Source organism: Poecilia reticulata, chromosome 6 (assembly GCF_904066995.2).
Source record: "Poecilia reticulata chromosome 6, P_reticulata-male-v2, whole genome shotgun sequence".
Taxonomy (NCBI): Eukaryota; Metazoa; Chordata; class Actinopteri; order Cyprinodontiformes; family Poeciliidae; genus Poecilia; species Poecilia reticulata.
In genome coordinates, this window is record NC_088835.1 from 29794567 (window position 1) to 29816196 (window position 21630).

General features: G+C 39.2%; 1 protein-coding gene across 1 annotated transcript; it reads right to left on the reverse strand.

Annotated features, from left to right (window-relative positions):
* Window positions 1-21183, reverse strand: hsf4 (heat shock transcription factor 4). The gene is made up of 13 exons (XM_008412501.3): window positions 20365-21183; window positions 19081-19189; window positions 18877-19004; window positions 16820-16944; window positions 12634-12709; window positions 11460-11527; window positions 9761-9860; window positions 8902-9020; window positions 7640-7870; window positions 7443-7560; window positions 6705-6770; window positions 4169-4256; window positions 1-2481 (listed from the first exon to the last, which is right to left on the reverse strand). Exons 1-12 carry the CDS (start codon window positions 20488-20490, stop codon window positions 4197-4199), a joined length of 1326 nt encoding a protein of 441 aa, XP_008410723.1. The 5' UTR covers window positions 20491-21183; the 3' UTR covers window positions 1-2481; window positions 4169-4196.
* Window positions 21184-21630: the final 447 nt, after the last annotated feature.

Consider the following 21630-nt stretch of genomic DNA (forward strand, 5'->3'; position numbering starts at 1 on the left):
TTTGCTTGCAACAAAAGAAACTTGAGGAAGAACAGCAACACAAAGTTAAAAGCTAAAGCTAATATGTGCCTTATTTGACTCCTTGCTTGCAGCAGGCTGTTCAGTCACACTCAGGGCAAAACCTGCCGATATTGTGGCCTGAATGGTTTTGGGTTAGACGGTTATGGATGTGATGTCACTCCACCGAAACGTAACAACTGTTCAAAGCTTCTGTCCAGCTCAGCTTTTAGACTCACAGGCTAACTCTCTCCTTCAGCCGTGCATCTCAGTGTAGCTGCTCAAGTCTACAACTCACATCTACATGTTCATGTCCTACATTCCAATGGTCATCTGTGCATTGCAGTATTCTCACTGTTCTGTACAATATTGCACAATTCATTGTATCTGCAGCTACTTTCTCCAAATCACATTATCACACATAATTGTTGCCTGCAACCAATGCTGAGCACAAACTAAAGTTACACAAAAAAGGGGAAAAAAAACTTTGGAAAATGTTCTCAATCTTATACCATTTTCAAGCAGGTATGCAAAGTTCTGTTACAGATTAAATTATAAGATACAATCCCATTCAGCAATATAAACTCCAACATTTTTAAATCATCTCGCAGTGGGAAAACACCTGGATTTATCTGGTTATGTTCCATCTGTGATTTAAAGGGACTGGGTTATGTATTTTTCAGGCGTCTAGTGCCATTCTATAGCATAATCAAGTAATTGTTAATGTCAGCTGTTATAACCCCCCTGCCCCCCAAAAAAACCTGTATATGCCAAATATGACTTAAGGGGATTTGATTTTGTAATTTAACACCTTGAAATTAGGCCTTTGTCTCTTTAAGAAGCTTCTGCTTTTTCTGAAACTCCGCCTTCAGGAAGTCATCACAACATGGCTCCTCCAGCAACATTTTTACCAGCGTTTCACTGAGACGTAGCTCATATGCTGAGCTGACCAGGTGTGTGCTAATTGCTGCTGGCTAGTCTGAAGGATCTGAGTGAGGAAGGGCTGCTCTGTGAGGTGGGAGCTTGGAATCTGCAGCCCTGAGGAGGAGCTTTGTCTTGAAGGCGGAGCTACATCCACCACGTGTTTTGCACAGCTGAATGGTTGCCACGGAGATTCAAGGATTCCTTAAACATTCATGAAAGACTTTAGGCAACACTCCAGGTATGTTTTTGAAGAGGGAATAACATTAGGAATTTGATGTAAAGTTAAAAAAAGTAAATTTTACATAATACTGCCCCATTGATGAACATTGCAACTCAAATAGTTTCCATTTCCTGCAGCGACTCTCATTGAGCTCCGAGTGTTTGGCTTCTAAAAGCAGGAAATTAATGGCCTGATCTCAATATTCTCCCCATGTTGGGATGCAAATTGTGCAAAATGCAGAACTGGTTATGCTTTTTCATAGTTTCACAAATAAAAACAAAAAAATATAACTTTCTGGCTACATATTAAATAATTGCAAGGACATATGGAATAGTTAGGTTAAACTCCCCGTTGTGATACACTTCAGTCCATCCATCATCATCATCATCATCTGGTTGTCTGGGTTCTGGTTCTGGTTCTGGTTCGAGTGTTGGCAGGATGCGGATGGACAATGTAACTCAATATTAATGACTTAGTGTGGTTTAAATTTACACTTTCGCTTGAACACTACAAAAACTAAATCTTACCAAGTATTTCTGGTCTACTTTTTATTAAAAATATCTCAGTACACTTGAAAGATATAAAACTAGCTTGTAACTTTTTTAGCAAGATAAAAGAGGTTGTTTTAAATAAATAATTCCTTTATGTTAATGAAAATTACCAGCTTCACTGACAGAGTTTTTCACTGACAAGACTTTTTTCCAATGTTACAAGTGAAATAATCTTCCTAATTACTTTTTACCTAATATTAAGACATTATTCAACTAAAACAAGCACCCATATATGTCTCAAAAGTTACTTGTCAGCACGTTTGGTCTTACTTCAAGTGTACTAAGATATTTGCACTGGAATTTAGACCAAAACTATTTTGTAAGATTTTGTGTTTTTGCAGTGAACACTTCTTCAGGAGGAAGAGTTGAGGAGCCTCTAAGCAGACTAAGAAAACTTGCCTGTGAAATATTCTACATTAACCCCCATGATTCTCATGTTAAATAATAGAAAACATTTTTATAGATTATTTATAGGAAGAAAAAAAAAAGATCACATCTACAACCCAGAACTCACACAAAGACTAAAGTGCAGAAGCCAAGAACGCGTCCATCTGGCTGTAAATGAGTCAACATTAGTTTGTTTCCTTAACTGCAGATGTGGACATCAAATCAAATCCATGGCAGCCAGCTAACCAGGAAGTAGTTAGGAAATTGTCCCATTGTCCCTTTTCTTGCAGATGTCCTTCTGTGGACAGATTGGAAGCAAAGCAGCGTGGAAACAGCCTGGCAGGGCCGTGAGTTCAAACTCCTGTGGAGTGGAATAATGAGCGGAGCAGCAGCTTGTGTGGCCTGAGGAGAGAAACGAGCCGAGATGTCAGAGTGTCTCCTCAGGAGGAATCCACCTGAGGCTGGGACCAGTTAGCCTCCGGCTGAGGCTAAACCACAGACATTATAGCAATTCAGGTGTGTTCAATCATTCCTTAACAAAGATTAAAACATATATTTAAGGATAAAATTATACTTGGATTATAATTTCCTGATAAATTCTGGCAGATCTTAAAGCATGCAGGTGAAAGGTTTAATTCTAGGGTGTTCCTCAGGGCACCATCCTGGGACCATCAGCCTTTACTTTATTTATAACACTCTTCACATCAGCATTCTTAATGCTCACTTTAATGCGGATGACATAATGATATGCAACAATGTTAGTACATTTACAGGAGCTTTCCTCCTGGCTATAGTTTGAACTAGGGCTGTTGTAAACGATTATTTTAGTAATCGAGTAATCTATAGATTTTTCTTACGATTAATCGAGTAATCGGATAAAAACAATTATGAAATAAAATATTGGTAAATCTTCCATAACACCAGTGTTACTATCGGATATGAACATCAGTCTATTTTGTCCACATTTGAGCTTCCCTACCAGTTACTTTTTTGTAGACCGGGGGAGCAATACGGGATATTTACGGCTCCTCCGTTCAGAAACTCATCTACCAGCCATGTTCCGCCTCCCGTTTGTTCAGACCGGGATGATATAAGTTTATTGTGCGGTACGTCCGTAAAGCTGCTCTTACCCTGTAAGCATCAACCCTCAGCCGCCCGCCGTGTTCAGTCTCTCCGCTCACCTGTATAAATCCTCCTCAGCTTCTTCCCGCCGTTCAACCAGCAGCTCCGGAGCAGAAAGGCTGCCGAACTCCCGGCATCGCGCCGGTCATTTTAAGGATGTTTATTGGTCCCACAAAAACGATGAAAACCCGGAATTATCACCAATCAGTAAAATCCCCGCGGGCCGAACTTGAAGATTGGACGTTATGCCGCTAACACGTAGCTTCCGTCAACAACTCAGAGGCGGAAGTCAGAGCTCCGCGCAACGCAAATAATGTTCCGGCTGAAACACAGTGCGCTAAATGATAAAACATAAATTAACGAAGCTTCGAGGCAGGTCAATTTTCCTCGAGGAATTTTAATAATCGAGGTACTCGAATCACTCGAGGAATCGTTTCAGCCCTAGTTTGAACTCTGTGTAGCTTACCGTTTGTAATTTAAGTTGATCTGATGGCTGAAAGAAAACTCACCTGTTACAAAGTGATAAGTGAATTGCAGCGATGCAGAAAAATCTCAGAAAGTATTCGAATTTTTTTCTAGTATTTTGCTACGTTCATGTTTGATCATCTCTGTCCCTTGGTCCAGTCTGGCCAAACCACATTCTTCCCATGTTTTCTGTCTTTTCTTTGGTTTTTATGATGCCGTTTGTTCTCTAATGTTCTCCAACAAACTTCTGAGGCCACAGCTGCATTAAATAACACACAGCAGGATTCTATTTGATAATTAGGGGACTTTTGATTTAATTTCACTGGATTTTATTTAGCGACATCAGAGTTTATGAATAAAAACTTTTAAAAATGAATAAACTATTTTGTGTTGATCTTTCATATAAAATTAAAATGACGTATTGATGTTTGCAGCTGTGGTGTGACAACATGTGAAGCAGAGTATTTTTGCATTTGTTAATTATTGTGTCATAAATTCTTACCGTTGAGCTAAAATGCAGCAGCTCAGACTCACTGATCCTCACAGGAAGCTGCAGGAAAAGCCTCGGCTTCCTGGTTCTGGAACATGTACTGAGGAAAAACATGCATGTAGTCAAAGACTTTCTACACACATGAATACAGGAATGACACAATCTGACATTTTTATTTTATTCAATTATAAGTAATTAAGTGTTAGAAATGTTTTATTTTTTTGCTTTTGCTAAAATGTCCCTGATGATGCTTTTGTTTCAGTCCTGAAAGAAATGATGGTGAATTTCACTTTGAAGTGACTAAATTGATGCTTTGCCTCAAGTTGTATTTGATTTTTTATTCCCCTTTCTTTTGCTGAGATGCGTTAAAGATGACACACATTGCTGTTTGTGTGTGTTAAAGCCTTGCAGTGTCTTTTACTCCTGTAAAGCAGTTATTCAGCGATACAACCAACCTTCCTATGCCCATGCTGTTTGCACTCACCCTCCTGAAAATGGAGCAACATAAATAACACGACACAAGGTAATTTACTCAAACATGCAGCAGGCAGCCTGGCAGCAAGTGGGGAAATGTTCAGTGCTCTCTAATTACTGGGAGCCATTTGATGATTTTCATCTCCATAAACAAAACCAAACAGAGATGAAGAATGAATCAGCTCTCTTTCAGCTCAGAGTCAGAAAAATCAGCTTTTTACAGGAGGAAAACGGCTCAGGAAGACGGCTGATGACGACTTTCAAAGGTTTCCAAGAGCTGTTGATGTTTGAGGATTAAGGGCTGATTAAGGGCTGTTGGAAATAATGAGGCAGAAAAACATGGCGTCGCTCTCTGTCCCACCGCTGGTTTTATGAACCGTCTAAACACACCACTATTAGCTCAATAATTCCTTAATATTGATTAAAAAGTGGCAGATTTTTTCACTACAAGACATTTTACGTTACAAGTGAAAATATTTGCCAGTGGAACTATCTTTTTTTTTCTTTTTTTATCAATATTAAGGAATTATTGACCAAAACAAGCTCTTATATCTTGCTGAAAAGTAATTTTTAAGTTAGGTTTATCTTATTTCAAGTGCACCATCATTTTGTGATTTTGCAGTGCAGCATCTCTAAGCACTGGATTTGAGCCTAAATGCAGTTTGTTTACTGGATGTCAGCTGTGAAACTCCCTCCTCAGTGCAGTGAAAGCCTGCCTGAGCTCAGAGCTGCAGCATCCTGTCTGCTCTCCTGCCTGGTGAGAAGAATCGGACCTCAGAGACGTTATTGATTACTCAGTGAGCTCAGGCTTTTAGTGTTTGTGTCTCTGAAGCTGGAGATGAACTGAGCCTCTAAAAGACCTCCTGCTTTAGAGCGCTGGATGCAGGATCAAACTGTCCAATCCCATCATCTTCCTCACTGAGGCCTTCACTATTAAAAAACCTTACGAGACACTTTACTGTTTATTACAGACGTTATTGAGCTTAATGATTTAACGTCCTCTCTCCATCCATTACAGTATTGATGAATTTGTGGTGTGGCTTTACACTCATAAACTCCTCCAGCTTCCCTGACTGCTTTAAGACAACCTACTGCTATTACTTTTTGAAAAGTCATTGATTTTCCTTCAAATCTGTTTGTACAAAGTTCTGCCAAGATAACTAATTTTGCTGGACGTTAACTTGTCCCAGAAGTTATTGCAATAAAGGATAATGTTGCTGTTTTGAGACCATTTTCAAGTAATATAATGCTAGAGGCATAATTATTCAAGAACTCATTCTAAAAAACTCAATAATCATTCAATTCTATTGAACATTTTACACTGGAATCCAAAATGAATAGGCAACACAACAGAAACAACAAATAAAATGAATCATAAAGTAAAACTGTCCTAAAGTAAAACTGTCCTTCTAGAAAAAGGCCAGTTGAGGCCAAAGAACCAGACTGACGAATTCTGTCTTCCAATTTTTGGTAGAAAAAGAGAAAATAGAAAAACGATAAACCACGCAAATGGGAATTATTGAGCTCGGTTTAACTGATCATGCGGTTAATTGATTTATTGTTTATTGCGACAGAAGTATTTGTAAACTCAAGATCCTCTCCATATTTCAGAGATTTCATTAAAGACCTCCATTAATCAGGACACACGATTCAAATCACAATCGGTACGTTTCTGTGAAAACATTTTCTTCAAATCTCATTTTTAGATCAATAGCGATTTGCAACAGCTTTTTAGAATCTGTTGTTCTAATCAGAAGTATTATTTTATGTGAAATGAAGAATAAAATTCACTTTAACACAAAGATATTGGCATCGAAAGTCAAAAATTATGCGTGTTTCTATTTCTCATTTCTACACCTGTTATTTTCCACTCATATATCTGGAAAACGTTTCTTATTCATTCTTTATATCGCTTTTTATTGTTAAAGATGGTTTGTTCCAGACACAAAATACCATTACTCCATTTTCATCTTTCTCGCTGGGTTCTGTTTCTCCGTTAATTATTTAAAACTCAGTTATTTAGTTTGTTTTGTTTTGCGTTTTGTCCACAGCACCAACGATGGTTTGAACTCACAGATTTCAGGTTGGATTCCATCTCTGTGAAGTTCCACTCAGTCAGAGGAAGGCTTAAACTGAAAGGCTGCAGAAACACACGAAGAAGAAGAAGAAATTAATGATTCACATCTTCAATAAATAAAAATAACAAGCAGATGCATCTTAACTGAAACCATGGTAACCAGTTCCCTGACTCTTAGTTCGTGGTTTAATTGTCTAAGAAAAAAAGGAGAACGTTTTCATAACTGAGAAGTTGAATACCAATCAATATTTAATTAAATTCATTCATTAATTGATTACAATCAATGTGAAAATGTCTGCATTAATGGTTTTCACAGTTTATACTGCAGCATACACAATGCAGTGATGAACATATTAGCTTTAAATAGCAGCTTTTTACTGATCATCGTTCCCTAATATTAGTGATTCTACAGACATAAAGATTTTCATCATCTAAGCAGCTTCACTCAAAGCTAACGCTGAATTTTCCATCTTAAGTGCCACCAGTTTGCATGTTAAATGTTAAAGTTTGTGACAAGACAAGTAAAAAAGATCAAACAAACATAGTTGGTTTGGAAGTGTGAAGGAAAACAATGATTTTTGAAAAGATCCGTGTTTGGAGAAATTTAAAAACAAGCAACCGTCATTCATGGTGCTGGAAGGACAATGAGTTAGGATTGTTCAGGACCTACAGGAATTTGCACTCGTTGATTGAAACTGATTTTAATTTAATAAAACTATTTTATTAATGACTTGCATCCATTACGGCACCGGCTCCAGCTTCCATGGCGCTCTGCTGGTGGCTCCTGAGCAGCAGCTGCTGCAGCTCCTCCAGACTCATGTCTACGTTCTCCACCGACTCTGGAAGCTCAGCTCTGCACAAACACACACACACACCAATATTCAACACACACATATGTGTTTCTGTCAGGACGTCCGGCCGGGATAACGTACCGGTCCAGGGCGGGTCTCCGGTTCCTCCTCTCCACCATGGAGGCTACGGAGCCCCTCCCCTCCAGGACAGACTGCACCATGGCGACCGGGAGGACTGGAGGCTCAGAGGAGCAGACCTGACAGGTGGACGTCATGGCCGCCGCCTCTCCTCCGTCAGCGCCGCCTCCCTTCCCTCCACCGCGGACTCCAGGGCTCACAGGCTCCTCTTTGATGAGCATCATGCTTTTCTCCCTGAGCGTGGAAGCAGAGACAGTTTCCAACACTAAGGCTGTTTTCACACCTGATAGGCCGATAGACTCGGTTAAACTGGGGATCAAAATCACAACATTTGTTACATTTTCAGCTTCTGTGGTTCACTTTCACACTACACATTGTTAAATGAACCAAACACTTACAGCAGCATGTTCCCCTCCTCACCTGTAGGGGCGCTGCACCAAGAATCGCTAAAGGAAATGACACAAAAACCTCTGAAGAAGACATGACCACAACTTCCTTCTTCACAAAATGTAAACAAAAATGGAGTAGCGTCAGATTTTGATTTCTCTTTTGTCTTTGGTAAAAGACCAGGAACCATTTCTCCTGCTACTGCTAACCTAGCGCCTTTGTTTTGGTTGCATTTACCCAGAATGCCCTACATTCTAGTCCACTTCCTTCCTTTTGTATACTCTATGGTCCACTTGCATCCAGATATGTATTCAAACCGCACCAGAGTTCACTTTGATTGAACCGAGATCAAGGTTTGTAGATGAACCAGAGTTTGTGTTTTTGGACTGTATCAGGGTTTGATTAGCATTCATACCTCCCAAAGCAAACCAGACTTTCTACACAAATGAACCCTAGCCCAGTTTAGTCGGCTTTAACTGAACTCCAGTTTGTTTGTCTGGAAAGTCTGATTTGTTTGGGGAGATGTGAACGTGTAATCAAACTATGATGCAGATCCAAAAAGCGAAGTAGGGTCCTACAACCTCACAATGGCTCAAATCTGACACCACTCCATTTTTATTTACATTTTGTGAAGAAGAAAGCTGCGCTCAGTGTCTTCTTCTGAGGTTGTTGTGTCGCTTCCTTCAGTGGTTCTTAGTGCAGCGCCCCCACAGGCGAGGAGGGGAACAAGTGTGTAAAAGGGTTTGGTTGGTTTGACTCATTGTTGTGTGAAAACAAGCTGCAGCAGCTGAAAGTTAACCTTTAACCTTTTGAGACCCTGACGTTGTTTGAGAGAAGACAGATGTTCTGGTAAATCAGTGTTTACCGTTCTGACTCACCTGTTGTCAGCAGACTGCATCTGAATGGCCATGCTGGCCTGAGTCATGTCAGTAACATCTGAAATGATCGGTCCTCCGGTCAGTCCGTCCGTCGAACAAGATGCAGAATCACTGGATGGCTGAGAAGAGACAAAAACAACCAAAAGCAAAGTGGCATTTTATAACTTTTTTTCCAAAGCTGAGCTCTCAGACCCAGTTTTAATGTTGCTGCCTCTTTTTCTGCCCCTCCTGTGCTTTCAGAAACACCACACCTAAATAGTTGGCCATTGCACTCTGCTTCCCTCTAGTGTTCAGTTAACAAACTGCTCAAAAGATTTGTCAGATTTTTTTTCTCTGCATTTGAAAGATCAACTGTCACAATTTAAGACATTTTGATAAAAATTTTATGACAGCACATTAGGTCTTTGTCGATAGAAAAAAGAAGAATACAATTCTGACTTTTCACACTCTGACATCTCTGTATTTCTAGAAAATTCTAGAAGAAGAGTTTTTTGATGGAAATTTTCCCCTTTTTTTCTGTAACGGTCATAAAACACTGTTGCAAAATTTGCACCATTGTTGCACAGAATGCCATAACTAGAGCTGCTTCCCTGCATGCATAACCAGACGGAAACCCCCGGCTGTAACTTTGAAACTACAGCTGAGGGTCAGTTCATGTGGCTGCTGGCAACATTAGTTCTGAACATGGAAGGTCACTATTTTAGATCATTATAGATCCCAGCAGAATAGATCACTGAAAAACATCAGTATAGCATTAATAACTCTACAGGGAGCCATTCTAGAAAATCTAAATCTAGCTTATTGACTTTTGGGTTATGTTTCTTCGTCACATTTTACTACAATTGGCTGGTTTACTTACTGAGTGGATGTAGTAGGATTCATGCACCGGCTCTATGGGATGGCTGTGGCTGAACTTGGGGGCAGGGGGGCTGGGAGAGCCGTCATCCAACATCAGAGGCCTGATGGGATAAAAACGTGTCAGTCAGGAGGATTCTCACCTGAAGGAGGAATTAAAAATGGTTTCCAGGTGTGTTGAAGTGACGTATTTTAGTTGAAGCTCAATATTTACTGTTTGAAAAGTCATTCATGTAATTATTGAACCCAGATGTTTGGCTTCTTGTTTTCTGGCATCAAAATCAGACAATGCTTGAGTAATTCAATTCAAAAAGGTGTAGTTACTCTTTAAGGGAGATACTTTTTCTGCTCAATCAGTGACTCAGATTAAGTTTATTATTTTGTTCCCTGTCTGGTTGTTGTGATACCTCTTTAAGATATTTTTCTATTTTTGCTTTTTATCCCCCTTTTAAATCAAACAAAAATGTTTAAACTCGTCCACAAATGTAGCCAGAGACAATGTGAAATGCAGCTATTATAGTGATTTAATTATTAAAGGAAATTAGAGCCATAGAAACCAGCTTGATTCTGTGTAAGAATATATTGATTCAATAGAACCTGGAATTATTTCAATTTAAAAGTTGCAAAAAGGCTCCAGTCTAATAAAAAAAAAGAACAATTGAGAAAATAAATTCATGTCAGGTAGCTATGTTTATAAAAATGCTATCAAATATGACTTAACTTTGCAATTTAATGCCTTGAAATTGGGTCTCTGTCTCTTTAAAAACTCCTGCTCTTTCAGGATATCATCACAACGTGGCTCATCTATTTAACTCATCTTTAGCAATGTTTTAACAGAGAACTAGCTTGTATGAAAAGTTTCACCAATGTACAGTTCCAGCAGGTGTTTGCTATTTGCTGTTGGCTAGTCTGAAGGAGCTGAGCGGGACAGTGATCAGAAAGTGCTGCTCTGTGAGGCAGAAGGTGGAAGACTGCAGCTCTGAGAAGGCGGGGCTAGGTCCAACAAGCCGTTTTGCACAGCTGAATGGTAGCCATGGAGATTAAAGGACTTTCTCAAACATGCAGGAAATAATCAAGGCAACACTTAGGGTTTGTTTTAGAGGAGGGAATAACTTTATAATGTGATGTAAAGCTCAAAAAAGCCAATTTTCCATAACACTGCCCCTTTAAGACTTCAGATCTTCTTGTTTTTTGGTTAAACCTCTTCAGATGGTTCACACATTGTGACTAATCCAGAAAGTCACAAAAGAAATATGTGACTTTCTTTCATAGAGATGAAAGAAAGAAAACCTGTATGTTTCTACCAAACAGACCTGGATATCGTTTTTTCTTTTTTTTTGTTGTCACTTTTGTATTTGGGCGTGCCTCTCCTTTCTCATCCTGGCCTTGTTCGCGCTCAGCTACAACGCTGAACCAGCATTTCACCCACATTGACTACAACAAGGTCACACACCGTGCGGCGCTGCCTTCACTGACTCACTGATTCAGCACTTGTCTCCATTCACAGCGAGCGTTGAGTTAGACGCTTTGGTTTGTCAGCCTTTCCCTCCACCCTCCATGGCTCTGTTTGTCCCATTATTGTTGACGGCCTCTGTGTGTGTGTGTGTGTGTGTGTGTGTGTGTGTGTGTGTGTGTGTGTGTGTGTGTGTGTGTGTGTGTGTGTGTGTGTGTGTGTGTGCGTGTGTGTGTGTGTGTTCACTCACAGTTTTCTCTTCAGGCCCACAGCGCTGGGTGTGCTGGACTGCATCTGGCTGAACAGAAACTGGATCAGCTGGGGAAGAGGGAGAAAACACAGCATGAATCAGCACCTGGCTCGGCCTCACAGCCAAAGAGAAACCAAAACGCTTCAGGTGAAAAACGGCTTTTATCAGTTCCACCAGCTGGTTTTAAGAAAGAACAGCAATCCCAGCTTGCTTTCTCCTCTCCATCCATCCCTTCAACCTTTTACTAATCAATAACACTTTAATCTAATATCATCGTAGTTCTTGAAAATGTAACAAGATCTTTTGACTGTGTGCAGAAAGTTACAGAAGCGGCAGCTTGTTTTAGCTTTTGAGCTGATAAAATGGCTCCATTTTACACATAAATTATTTAAGCAGCTTGGTGTGAATGACAACAATTCAATTTAGAGTTAATTAAAACTGAACTTCAGAATATTTTTAAAAAATCATTATTATGAAATAAAATAAAATCTAATAATCTGAGTGTGACTGACTGATTTACAGAAACATCATAAATAGGAACCTCTAAACATGAGCTTAATGTTGCCCATCACATTGTTTTACACTTTATTTTACATAAACTTATTTTAAAGTTGATTTCCCAAGTCAAAGCTCCACAAACATGAAATATTGTCCTGCATTTAATCATATTTATTGCAGCTCTAATGGAACCAGCAGTAGGGAAATAGCATAAACTACAATTCTGACAGTTTTTAGGCTTTTCAAACATTTTTAACTGGAGCTTATAGTTACATTTTTATTTCAAAACCTCTTTCACTAATAGATATAACAAGATTAGCTTTTTGCTCATCTTTTCTGTGGAATAATTTTGTTGAATTTTTGCAAAAGAACAACATAAAGTAGCCATAATATTTTTTTAAATCATTGTTTTTCTTTTGGGTGCTTTAGTTTTTCACAAATATTGACATTGCAAAAGAAAATGTATCTTGTTTTAGTAAAAGTTTAAGTAAGACAACAAATTTCCTATAATATTAATCAGAAATTATACATGATCTTTTTTTCAAAAAGCACATGGCTGCACCTCTGATCCAAGTGTTGAAATCATTTCTGATCTCAAACTACGGATTAGGATTTTCATGAATTCATTTTATTTGATCCCGTTTGAATCACTTTTTGTTTTCAGAAGTGAACTCACCTTGTTCATGACCTTCTGTTGCTGTGTGTGGTTCTGTCTCAGTGAGACCACTTCTCTCCACAGAACCTCATTCTGCCTGCAAGCAGGAGCAAAAGCAAAAGTCTGATTAGAAGGTTAAAAGTTTGATCTGGAGTTTAGATTTATTTACACCCATTTTCCTGTTGGGGCTGCACAGTGGCGCAGTTGGTAGAGCTGTTGCCTTGCAGCAAGAAGGTTCTGGGTTCGATTCCCGGCCCCGGTCTTTCTGCATGGAGTTTGCATGTTCTCCCTGTGCATGGTGGGTTTTCTCCAGGTACTCCGGTTTCCTCCCACAGTCCAAAAACATGACTGTCAGGTTAATTGGCCTCTCCAAATTGCCCCTAGGTGTGAGTGTGTGTGTGCATGGTTGTGTGTCCTGTGTGTCTCTGTGTTGCCCTGCGACCTGTCCAGGGTGACCCCATCTCTCACCCGAAACGTTAGCTGGAAATGGGCACCAGCAACCCTCCCTACCCCATTAAGGGACAAGGGTGCAAGAAAATGGATGGATGGATGGATTTTCCTGTTGTTATCAGGACCAAGGCTGCACAACAAACTGAGTTACAACCATCAGTTGTGACTTCAGAGGGTGCAGAATCAATATGATCAATATCGCAAATCCAAAAGCTAAAGCCATTGGTGAATCATGGTTAACTTGTCAGTTAGTTTTGTCTTATTTTAAATGTAATAAGATATTTCTGATAATCAATTATTGTGTGTTTGTTAAAGTATACTTTTGATTATTTATGTTTCTTCATATTATAGAAACTTCAACAAAAATAAAAATACTTCTTTTGAAACAATTAAAAAGCTGCTGGAAGGTAGAAACTGATGAGAACGGCTACATTTTAGCTCATCACACAAAAACTTGGTTTATGCATCATCATTTAGATGTTTTATAAATCAGGATTTTTAATAAAGAGGCTGTGTGTGCGTGTGTGTGTGTGTGTGTGTGTGTGTGTGTGTGTGTGTGTGTGTGTGTGTGTGTGTGTGTGTGTGTGTGTGTGTGTGTGTGTGTGTGTGTGTGTGCGTGTGTGTGCGTGTGTTTCAGTCAGGTGATGAGATGAACATTCTCTCCTCACATCAGCGAACAATGCTGAGCATAAAGCCGCTCCTTCACACAATAGAACCAGAGCAGCTATTTTCAGCAGGAGAAAATGTCAGTTCATTCGCTCACTGATCGGTTCCAACAGAACAGGAAGAATAAAATGACAGATCAGAAGCTGCTCTGACACCACAATGATTCACAGCACTGGATCCAAAGACCTTTTTATTGAAATCAACAAATTCTGCACAGACACATCAGTAAACTACAGATTTGTGTGTAAAATGTTATTAAATGTAACTTTTCCTTTTGAGCTATATGTGTTTTGTGGATTTGTAGAACAACTGTGGACAAATGCAGGAAAAATGACCCAATTTCAACTACTTATTTATAAAACCTTCAGTTAATCTGAAGTTCCTGCTGTCTGGATGTCCGACCCACACATTTCTCTAAGAAAGTCCTGCCTGTCATTACAAACGATCTGATCCAAATAGTAAACTCATCAATTTCCTCAGGCTTTGAAAACATCATGTATCAAACCACTGATAAAAAAGAACAACCTGGACAAATCACTACTGCAGAACTACAGGCCGACCTCTGACCTCTGACCTCCCATTCACCAGCAAAATTAATGAAAAAGTTTCAACCGTTATAAAGCTTCCTAACTATAACCAACCACTTTGACTCCTCCCAGTCTGGTTTCCGTGGTTACCACAGCACAGACACTGGCCTAGTCAAAGTGTTCAATGATATCCACATAAATATGGACTGTGGGAGAACCACAGTGCTGGTTCTGGTTCTGTTGGACCTCAGTGCAGCTTTCGACACTGTTGATCGTTGATCACGACATTTCACTGAATCAACTGGAGAGTTGGGTCAGACTCTCCGGTCCAGTGCTCAACTGGTTTGAATCTTACATAAAGAACTGGGATTTCTTTGTTTCAGTAGGAAACGTCTCATCAAAGCAGACAGAGGTCACATGTGGGGTTCCCCAAGGCTCAATCCTAGGACCCCTTCTTTTCAATATTTATATGCTCCCACTGGCTCAGGTTATAACAGGAAATAAGATTAGCTACCATAACTATGCGGATGATACACAGCTCTACATCACGATGTCACCAGGTGACTCTGAACCCATCCAATCACTGAATAGATGCTTAGAACAGATCAATGTGTGGATGTGCCAAAACTTTCTCCAGCTGAACAGAAACAAAACTGAAGTTATTATCTTTGGACCTAAAGAGGAGCAATCTAGAGTTATAGATCTAGAGTTATAGATCTAGAATCAATGCACAGCTTCAGTAATTACAACTGAAAACCAGCGATCAGCCCGAAACCTGGGAGTAGTGATGGACTCTGACCTGAACCTTCAGAGCCACATTAAGACAGTCACAAAGTCGGCCTTCTATCACCTGAAGAACATCTCTAGGATTAGAGGACTGAAGTCTCAGCACGATCTAGAGAAGCTCATCCATGCGTTTATCTTTAGCCGCATTGATTACTGCAACAGCTTCTTCACAGGTCTGACTAATAAATCAATCAAACAGCTGCAGCTGATCCAGAAGCTGCTGCTGCTCGGGTTCTCACTAAAACCAGGAAGATAGAGCACAAAACACCAGTTTTAAAGTCCCTACACTGGCTCCCTGTAGCTCAGAGAATAGACTTTAAAATACTGATGTTAGTTTATAAATCACTGAACGGTTTGGCACCACAATACCTTAAAGATCTGTTATTGCTGTACCAACCGTCTAGACCCCTCAGATCTTCTGGTTCTGGTTCTGCTCAGCATCCCCAGAACCAGAACCAAACGAGGAGAAGCAACATTCAGCTTCTATGCACCACAAATCTGGAACAAACTTCCAGAAAACTGTAAAACAGCTGAAACACTGAGTACCTAGACTTAAAACCCACCTGTTTAGAGTTAACTTTTGAAACCTAATCATGAATCAATAATCTGATGTGCAAAATGTAATGTCTGTGTTTCTATGACTGTATTTTTGTGTTTTTATGATGTAAAGCACTTTGAAATGCCTTGTTGCTGAAAGGTGCTATACAAATAAAATTTGATTGATTGATTAACTATTAAGCAATAAATATAAGCTTGTTTCAAGTCAATAACTCCTTAATACTGATAAAAAATTACTGGTAGATTATATGCGGCTGCAAAAAGCAGTTGAGGCTGAAAAAAGGAGCGTGGCAGCAGCCACTAAGACTCAGACCTAAACTGCAAGACGTCCATCTCCTCTGACTGAATAAAAGTTAGATCTAGTTTGATCACAGACATAAAAAAACTGGGATTCTGTGTGGAGCCAAAACTGAAAGTTGCTGATTCTTGCAATGTGTCTGAAAAAAGAAAAACGAAGCATCACAGAACATAACGCCTACTGTACAGTGAGGCATGGTAGTGGCTGCGTGGTGCTCTGATGCTGCTTCAGTTCCTCTGCTTTGAGGACATGTTTTGATTAGGCCGATTTATTTTCAAAATGTCAAATTGCTCGATTATGTGATCAATGGAAATGCAGATACAGTCTGATTTATTTTGAAAATCTCTGGTGGGATTTGAAAAAGATGGCTGCCTGTAAAGCCAACAATATAAATGAGGAGAGCAGGTAGAAGTTATGTCTGGCTGTAAATCCTGTTATCAGCAGGTTACAACAGGAAGAGAAGCTCTGCTAAGATCTGAACATGCTAGTCATGATGAATAATTAAATAAGAGACTGCAGCTAAGCAAAAATGTAATTTTATATTTAGTTTCAAGAGAAAATTAAACATCAGTTGTATTTAACTTAGTTTATCACTGACAGCAGCCAACTGTGCATGCGTGGGTTTTCTCCGGGTACTCCGGTTTCCTCCCACAGTCCAAAAACATGACTGTCAGGTTAATTGGCCTCTCCAAATTGTCCCTAGGTGTGAGTGTGTGTGTGCATGGTTGTTTGTCTCTGTGTTGCCCTGTGACAGACTGGCGACCTGTCCAGGTGACCCCGCCTCTCGCCCGGTACGCTAGCTGGAGATGGGCACCAGCAACCCTCCCGACCCCACTGAGGGCCAAGGGTGTAAGAAAATGGATGGATGGAAGGATGGTGTTGGGTAACACAGTATTTAAAAAGCAGTCTGTTCTTCACTCACTGCTTCATGTCCTGCATCTGACACTCCATGTTGTCCTGCTGCGTCCTCAGAAGCTGGACTTCGTACAGCAGTTTGCTCAGGTCCTCCTGCCGGACTTTGGTCTCCTCGCTTTTCACGATGGAAACCTGGACAAAAACATCAAGAGCTGAAAAAAATTATCTTGATGTTTGAACAGATTTACATGGTGGCTAAAACAAATCTACAATAACTTGTTGAACTCAGATTTTATCTCATCATATTTATATTCCAAACTTTCTTATTTGTTAAATTTGGTGTTAAATAATAGCATTATGGAGTAAATTCTCAGTAATATTTTTAAAGTATCAAAGTTATGAACAAAGATTAGACTTTCACGAAAAACACTCGATAAAAATCTGTTTTTTTTAAGTAGATATTTTCTGTCTCTTTAACTGACCACATCAGTTTGTTGCTAAACATAATAGAAAAAGTAAAGAAAATAAGAAAAACATTACACCACACACTTATAAAAGGAAAAAAATTGGTTATAATTTTAACTAGAGATTAAAATTTTGTTGTTTTTTTTTAATCTGAAACTGTCTGGCATAAAATTACTTTTCAGAACTTTCTTAACCTTTGACCTCAGACTGTTCTTAGAAACTCAGCAAGATTTCTTCACTGAAGTAAATTAATTATATAAGCTGTCAGTTTAAACAGTTTGATTTAAATCAAAATCTCACTATTCAGACAGAACTGAAGAAGTTTGAACTGAGCTGTTTTGTATATTTTAATCATTTCTTTTATTATTGTGCAACATGAAGTTTTTCTAAATGGAATTTTATTTGGAAAATTTTACTTATTAGGTTTTCTGTGTGGCTTTAAACCTTTTGATTTAACATTAATTGTTTTACCACTATTATGCCTAAAACTTTGAGTTAATTTGACTGAACCTAAAGCAGTTTTCCATCAACTCACCATTTAAAAAGCTTCACTATCTTAGTGCCTTTTAATTAAGGTACAACTAACTTAAAAGTAACTTTTTAGCAATAAATAGGAGTTTATTTTAGGTAAATGATTTCTTAATATTGATTAAAATGTATTTGTTCCAGTGGCAGATTCCATGTTGGAAGTGAAATAATCCACCAGTGGACTTGGTACTTTTTCAAAAATATTAAGGAATCACTGACCCAAAACAAGCTGCTATATCTTGTTACCTGTAAGCCAGTTTCATCTTAAGTCAAGTGTACTAAGATATTTGCATAAGAAACTAGACAAAAATACTAGCAAGTTTTTAAAATTTGCAGCATGCAGAGATCAGCTGGCAATTTAGAGCTAAGACTTTAACAGCTGACAGGAGGAAGCTGGAATCAAACCTACAGTTTTCCAATTGCAAGAAACTCCTGTCCCTCTGTGGCTCAGTGGGTAAATGAGAATATAAACTCATTTATCCAGCGACTGTTGAAGTGATGGTGTATTAACAAAGTTTATTGTTTGTTTCCACCAAAAGCTTCTCGTTTCAGAGAAACTGCCAACATTAACTTGTAAGCTTGCATAGTTTAATAATTATTTAAAGCTGCTTTGAAGTACATTTTGCATCAGCCCCTCAGTTTAAGCCAGGGGTGTCCAAAGTGTGGCCCTGGGCCATTTGTGGCCCCTGAATGGTGCAACTTTGCCCCACTGGAGATGGAGAAGTTTCGACCCACAAATTAAAATCGTCTCACAGAGATGTCAGATAAAAGTATTTATCTTTTAATAACAAAGCTTTCTGCTTTCCTCTTAGTTTCTTTCCATGGAATTGAACACCAAAGCAGACCTCGATTAACCCAAACTAGTTTTAATTACATTATTACATTTATTTGTATTTTTGTTGAGGATTTTGGTACATGTTGCAAAAAGTTGGGACTCCAGTTTTTAAGCCATTTCCAGCAAAGAAAATTCATTCTCCTGAAGATCAGTTTTCATGTTTGATAGAGTTATGTGTGTGTGTGTGTGTGTGTGTGTGTGTGTGTGTGTGTGTGTGTGTGTGTGTGTGTGTGTGTGTGTGTGTGTGTGTGTGTGTGTGTGTGTGTGTGTGCGTGTGTGTGTGTATGCATACACACCTTCCTCTTGATGTGCTCCAGCATGTGCTCGTGTCCCTGCAGGAAGTAGAGGTGCTGGAACTCCGTATCGTCTCTTTCAGGCTTCACCAGGCCGCTTTGCTCGATGTTCACCACTTTACGGAAACCGTCTGAAGAAACCCGGCAGAGCGGAGGAGTAAACACACCAAGGATATTAAATAAAAAAAACAAGAGGGCTATACTCACACATGTTGAGCTGTCGAACGAAGCTCGCCATGTTGTTGTGTTTAAAGTATTTCGGCAGAACTTCTTTGGCAAAGCGGCCCTGGTCAAACACGTGGAAACTCGTTCCTGTCTGTAAGACAGAGAAAGTTGTCAGGGCCGAAGTGTTTGTTGGATTATTGAACCATTTCAGAAAAGTACTGCATAAATCTTCTTATTGTTTATGTTTCAGAGCCGTCACTGTCTGACCTAAAACATATAAACATACAACTCACCTGGTTAAAATTTAGTTTAAAGAAGGGTTGCCTAACCCTAACCTGTCTGCATTCAGAAATAAGTTTTTGTAATTCATTGGTTTAAAAATATTGAGCATTTCTAGATATCAGAACTAAGCAACAGGTTTGCTAAAAACTAAAGATTTAAGAAAGCAGGAAGTTTGCCATAGTGTGAGAAAATGCATAATGAGATGACAAAACTTCTATATAAGAAACATTAGCACCATTTTAAGCTTTATTGTAGATTATTGCTTAAACAAGCAATAATCTTGCTTGGATTCAAGCAGCCACTTGGCTGCTTGAATCCAAGCAGCCAAGTGGCTGCTTGGATTCAAAAGCATCAGCATGATGTAAGTCAATTACAAATGATGCTAATGACAGCAGGTGTTACACACAGTGGCTTAGGATTGGTGAGGCAGCTGGTGTTGACATGTTGCATGTGTCAAACACAAGGCCCAGGGGCCAAATCTGGCCCGCCATAGATTTTTATGTGGCCCTCAAGACTCCAAATATATCCATACAACCTTCAAATTAACAGTTGTATGCTTAAATATTATTTTATTAATCAAATCAAAGAGGTTTTTATCTGTTTACTGCCAAATTAAATGTCAATGCTTCCAGTTTTACTGCGATTGTGGAAATGAACTCAACATCAACAAACTGAGTCATTTTTTGTTCTAAAGCATAATTGTGAGTTCATTGAAAATTTTCCATAAAAATTGTCAAAAACATTTCTGCCTCAGCCTTACATGATGTCACGTTATAGTCTATGATTGATTATTTGCCAGTAATAAAAAGTCACATTTACAGTCATACATAAGTGCAAATGCAGAGACGGTTCTAACCGTTTGTTTATCGGGTTTGTTGATACATTCTAGTACAACCGGCCCTTTAAGAACATTCATGACCTTTAATGTGGCTGAAAGTGAAAACGAGTTTGACGCCCCTGACATGTTGGCATTGGGGGCCCCAAATGGAAAAGTGCACCGGGTCCCAAAAATGCTTGGGCCGGCCCTGGTAGAGCAGAACTCACAGCGCTCCAGCAGATGAGGTGGTTGGTGTCCGGATCCTCCACCAGCGTCCACAGCTTGGTGAGAAACGCCGGCACGTTGCTGCCGTAGCTGCCGTCCACACCGGCGACACCTGGAGACTCCTGCATGTTCAGCCCTCTTGGCCCACTTCACGGCAGGAAAACCAAATGTAAGGAAACGTGCGCCGCTTCCCAGATTAGTCCATGTTAGAGAGTGATCCGTCTCCGATAATCCCAGGTCTCTTCGGTTCCATCTCAGTTAGACTTTCTCTGCTTGTTTCGGTCTTTTCGGGCAGATTATCGTTTTTCACTGTTCTCCCCCTGACATCATCCAACTGAATGCGCTCATAGAAGGTCCATGTCAGCACACAGAATACAAGCCCACCCACCCACGGCCTCCCAATGACAATCCCAAGAGTCTAACAATACACTGATCACACAAAACGGTTCAACAATACACCCTGAAAGCGCTGCTGGGTGACTCAAACACCACTGAGCTCAGGGTTAAAGTCCTGGCAGGATTCATGATGGGAATGAACTGAAAATTATCAATTGGATTCTATTTTTTTCTTGACTCATTTGTTAATAACTTTTAAGAAATTGCCCAGATAGTTAGGGATTAAGCAATAAATCATGATGTATCGATTATTGAAATAATCATCAATTATTTAAGTAATCAATTAATCTCATTAACTGGAGTTTACAGACTCAAAAAAGGTCATTTGTAAGAAGAACAACACAGTCAGAGCAGTAAACAAGCGAAAGCTGTACAGAAATGTACACATTTTCCACTTCAGATGAAAAATACATTCTTTATCTGCAAATATGTTCTATCCAGACCTTCTTAAGTGGCTGTTTTAGTTTTGAATTCTGTAAAAAGCACCTTTTGCTATCCATTTATTAACCGGTTAAAGCAAAAGTATGATCAGATTAGCCCTACACTGTATGGCTGTTAGGTCAGGCAGAAAAGTTTTTCATATTTCAGAAATTGTTTTTAGCTGCAGGTGGATCCTTTGCTACAAATGATCAAGTGTTCACTAAAGGAATGATATAGCATTTTAGGCATTACATGTTTATCATCTAAAAAAATAACTGAATTATTTGTTTATTGCATCTTTAACATATTTCTAATATTGTATAAATAACGTTTATCCATCTACTGGATGGAGGTCAAACTACACCACCAAAATAAAGTCTAGTCCATCGGAACTAAATAAAGTTTCTAATATTGTATAAATAAAGGTTTTCATTAAGCATCTGAAATCTGAA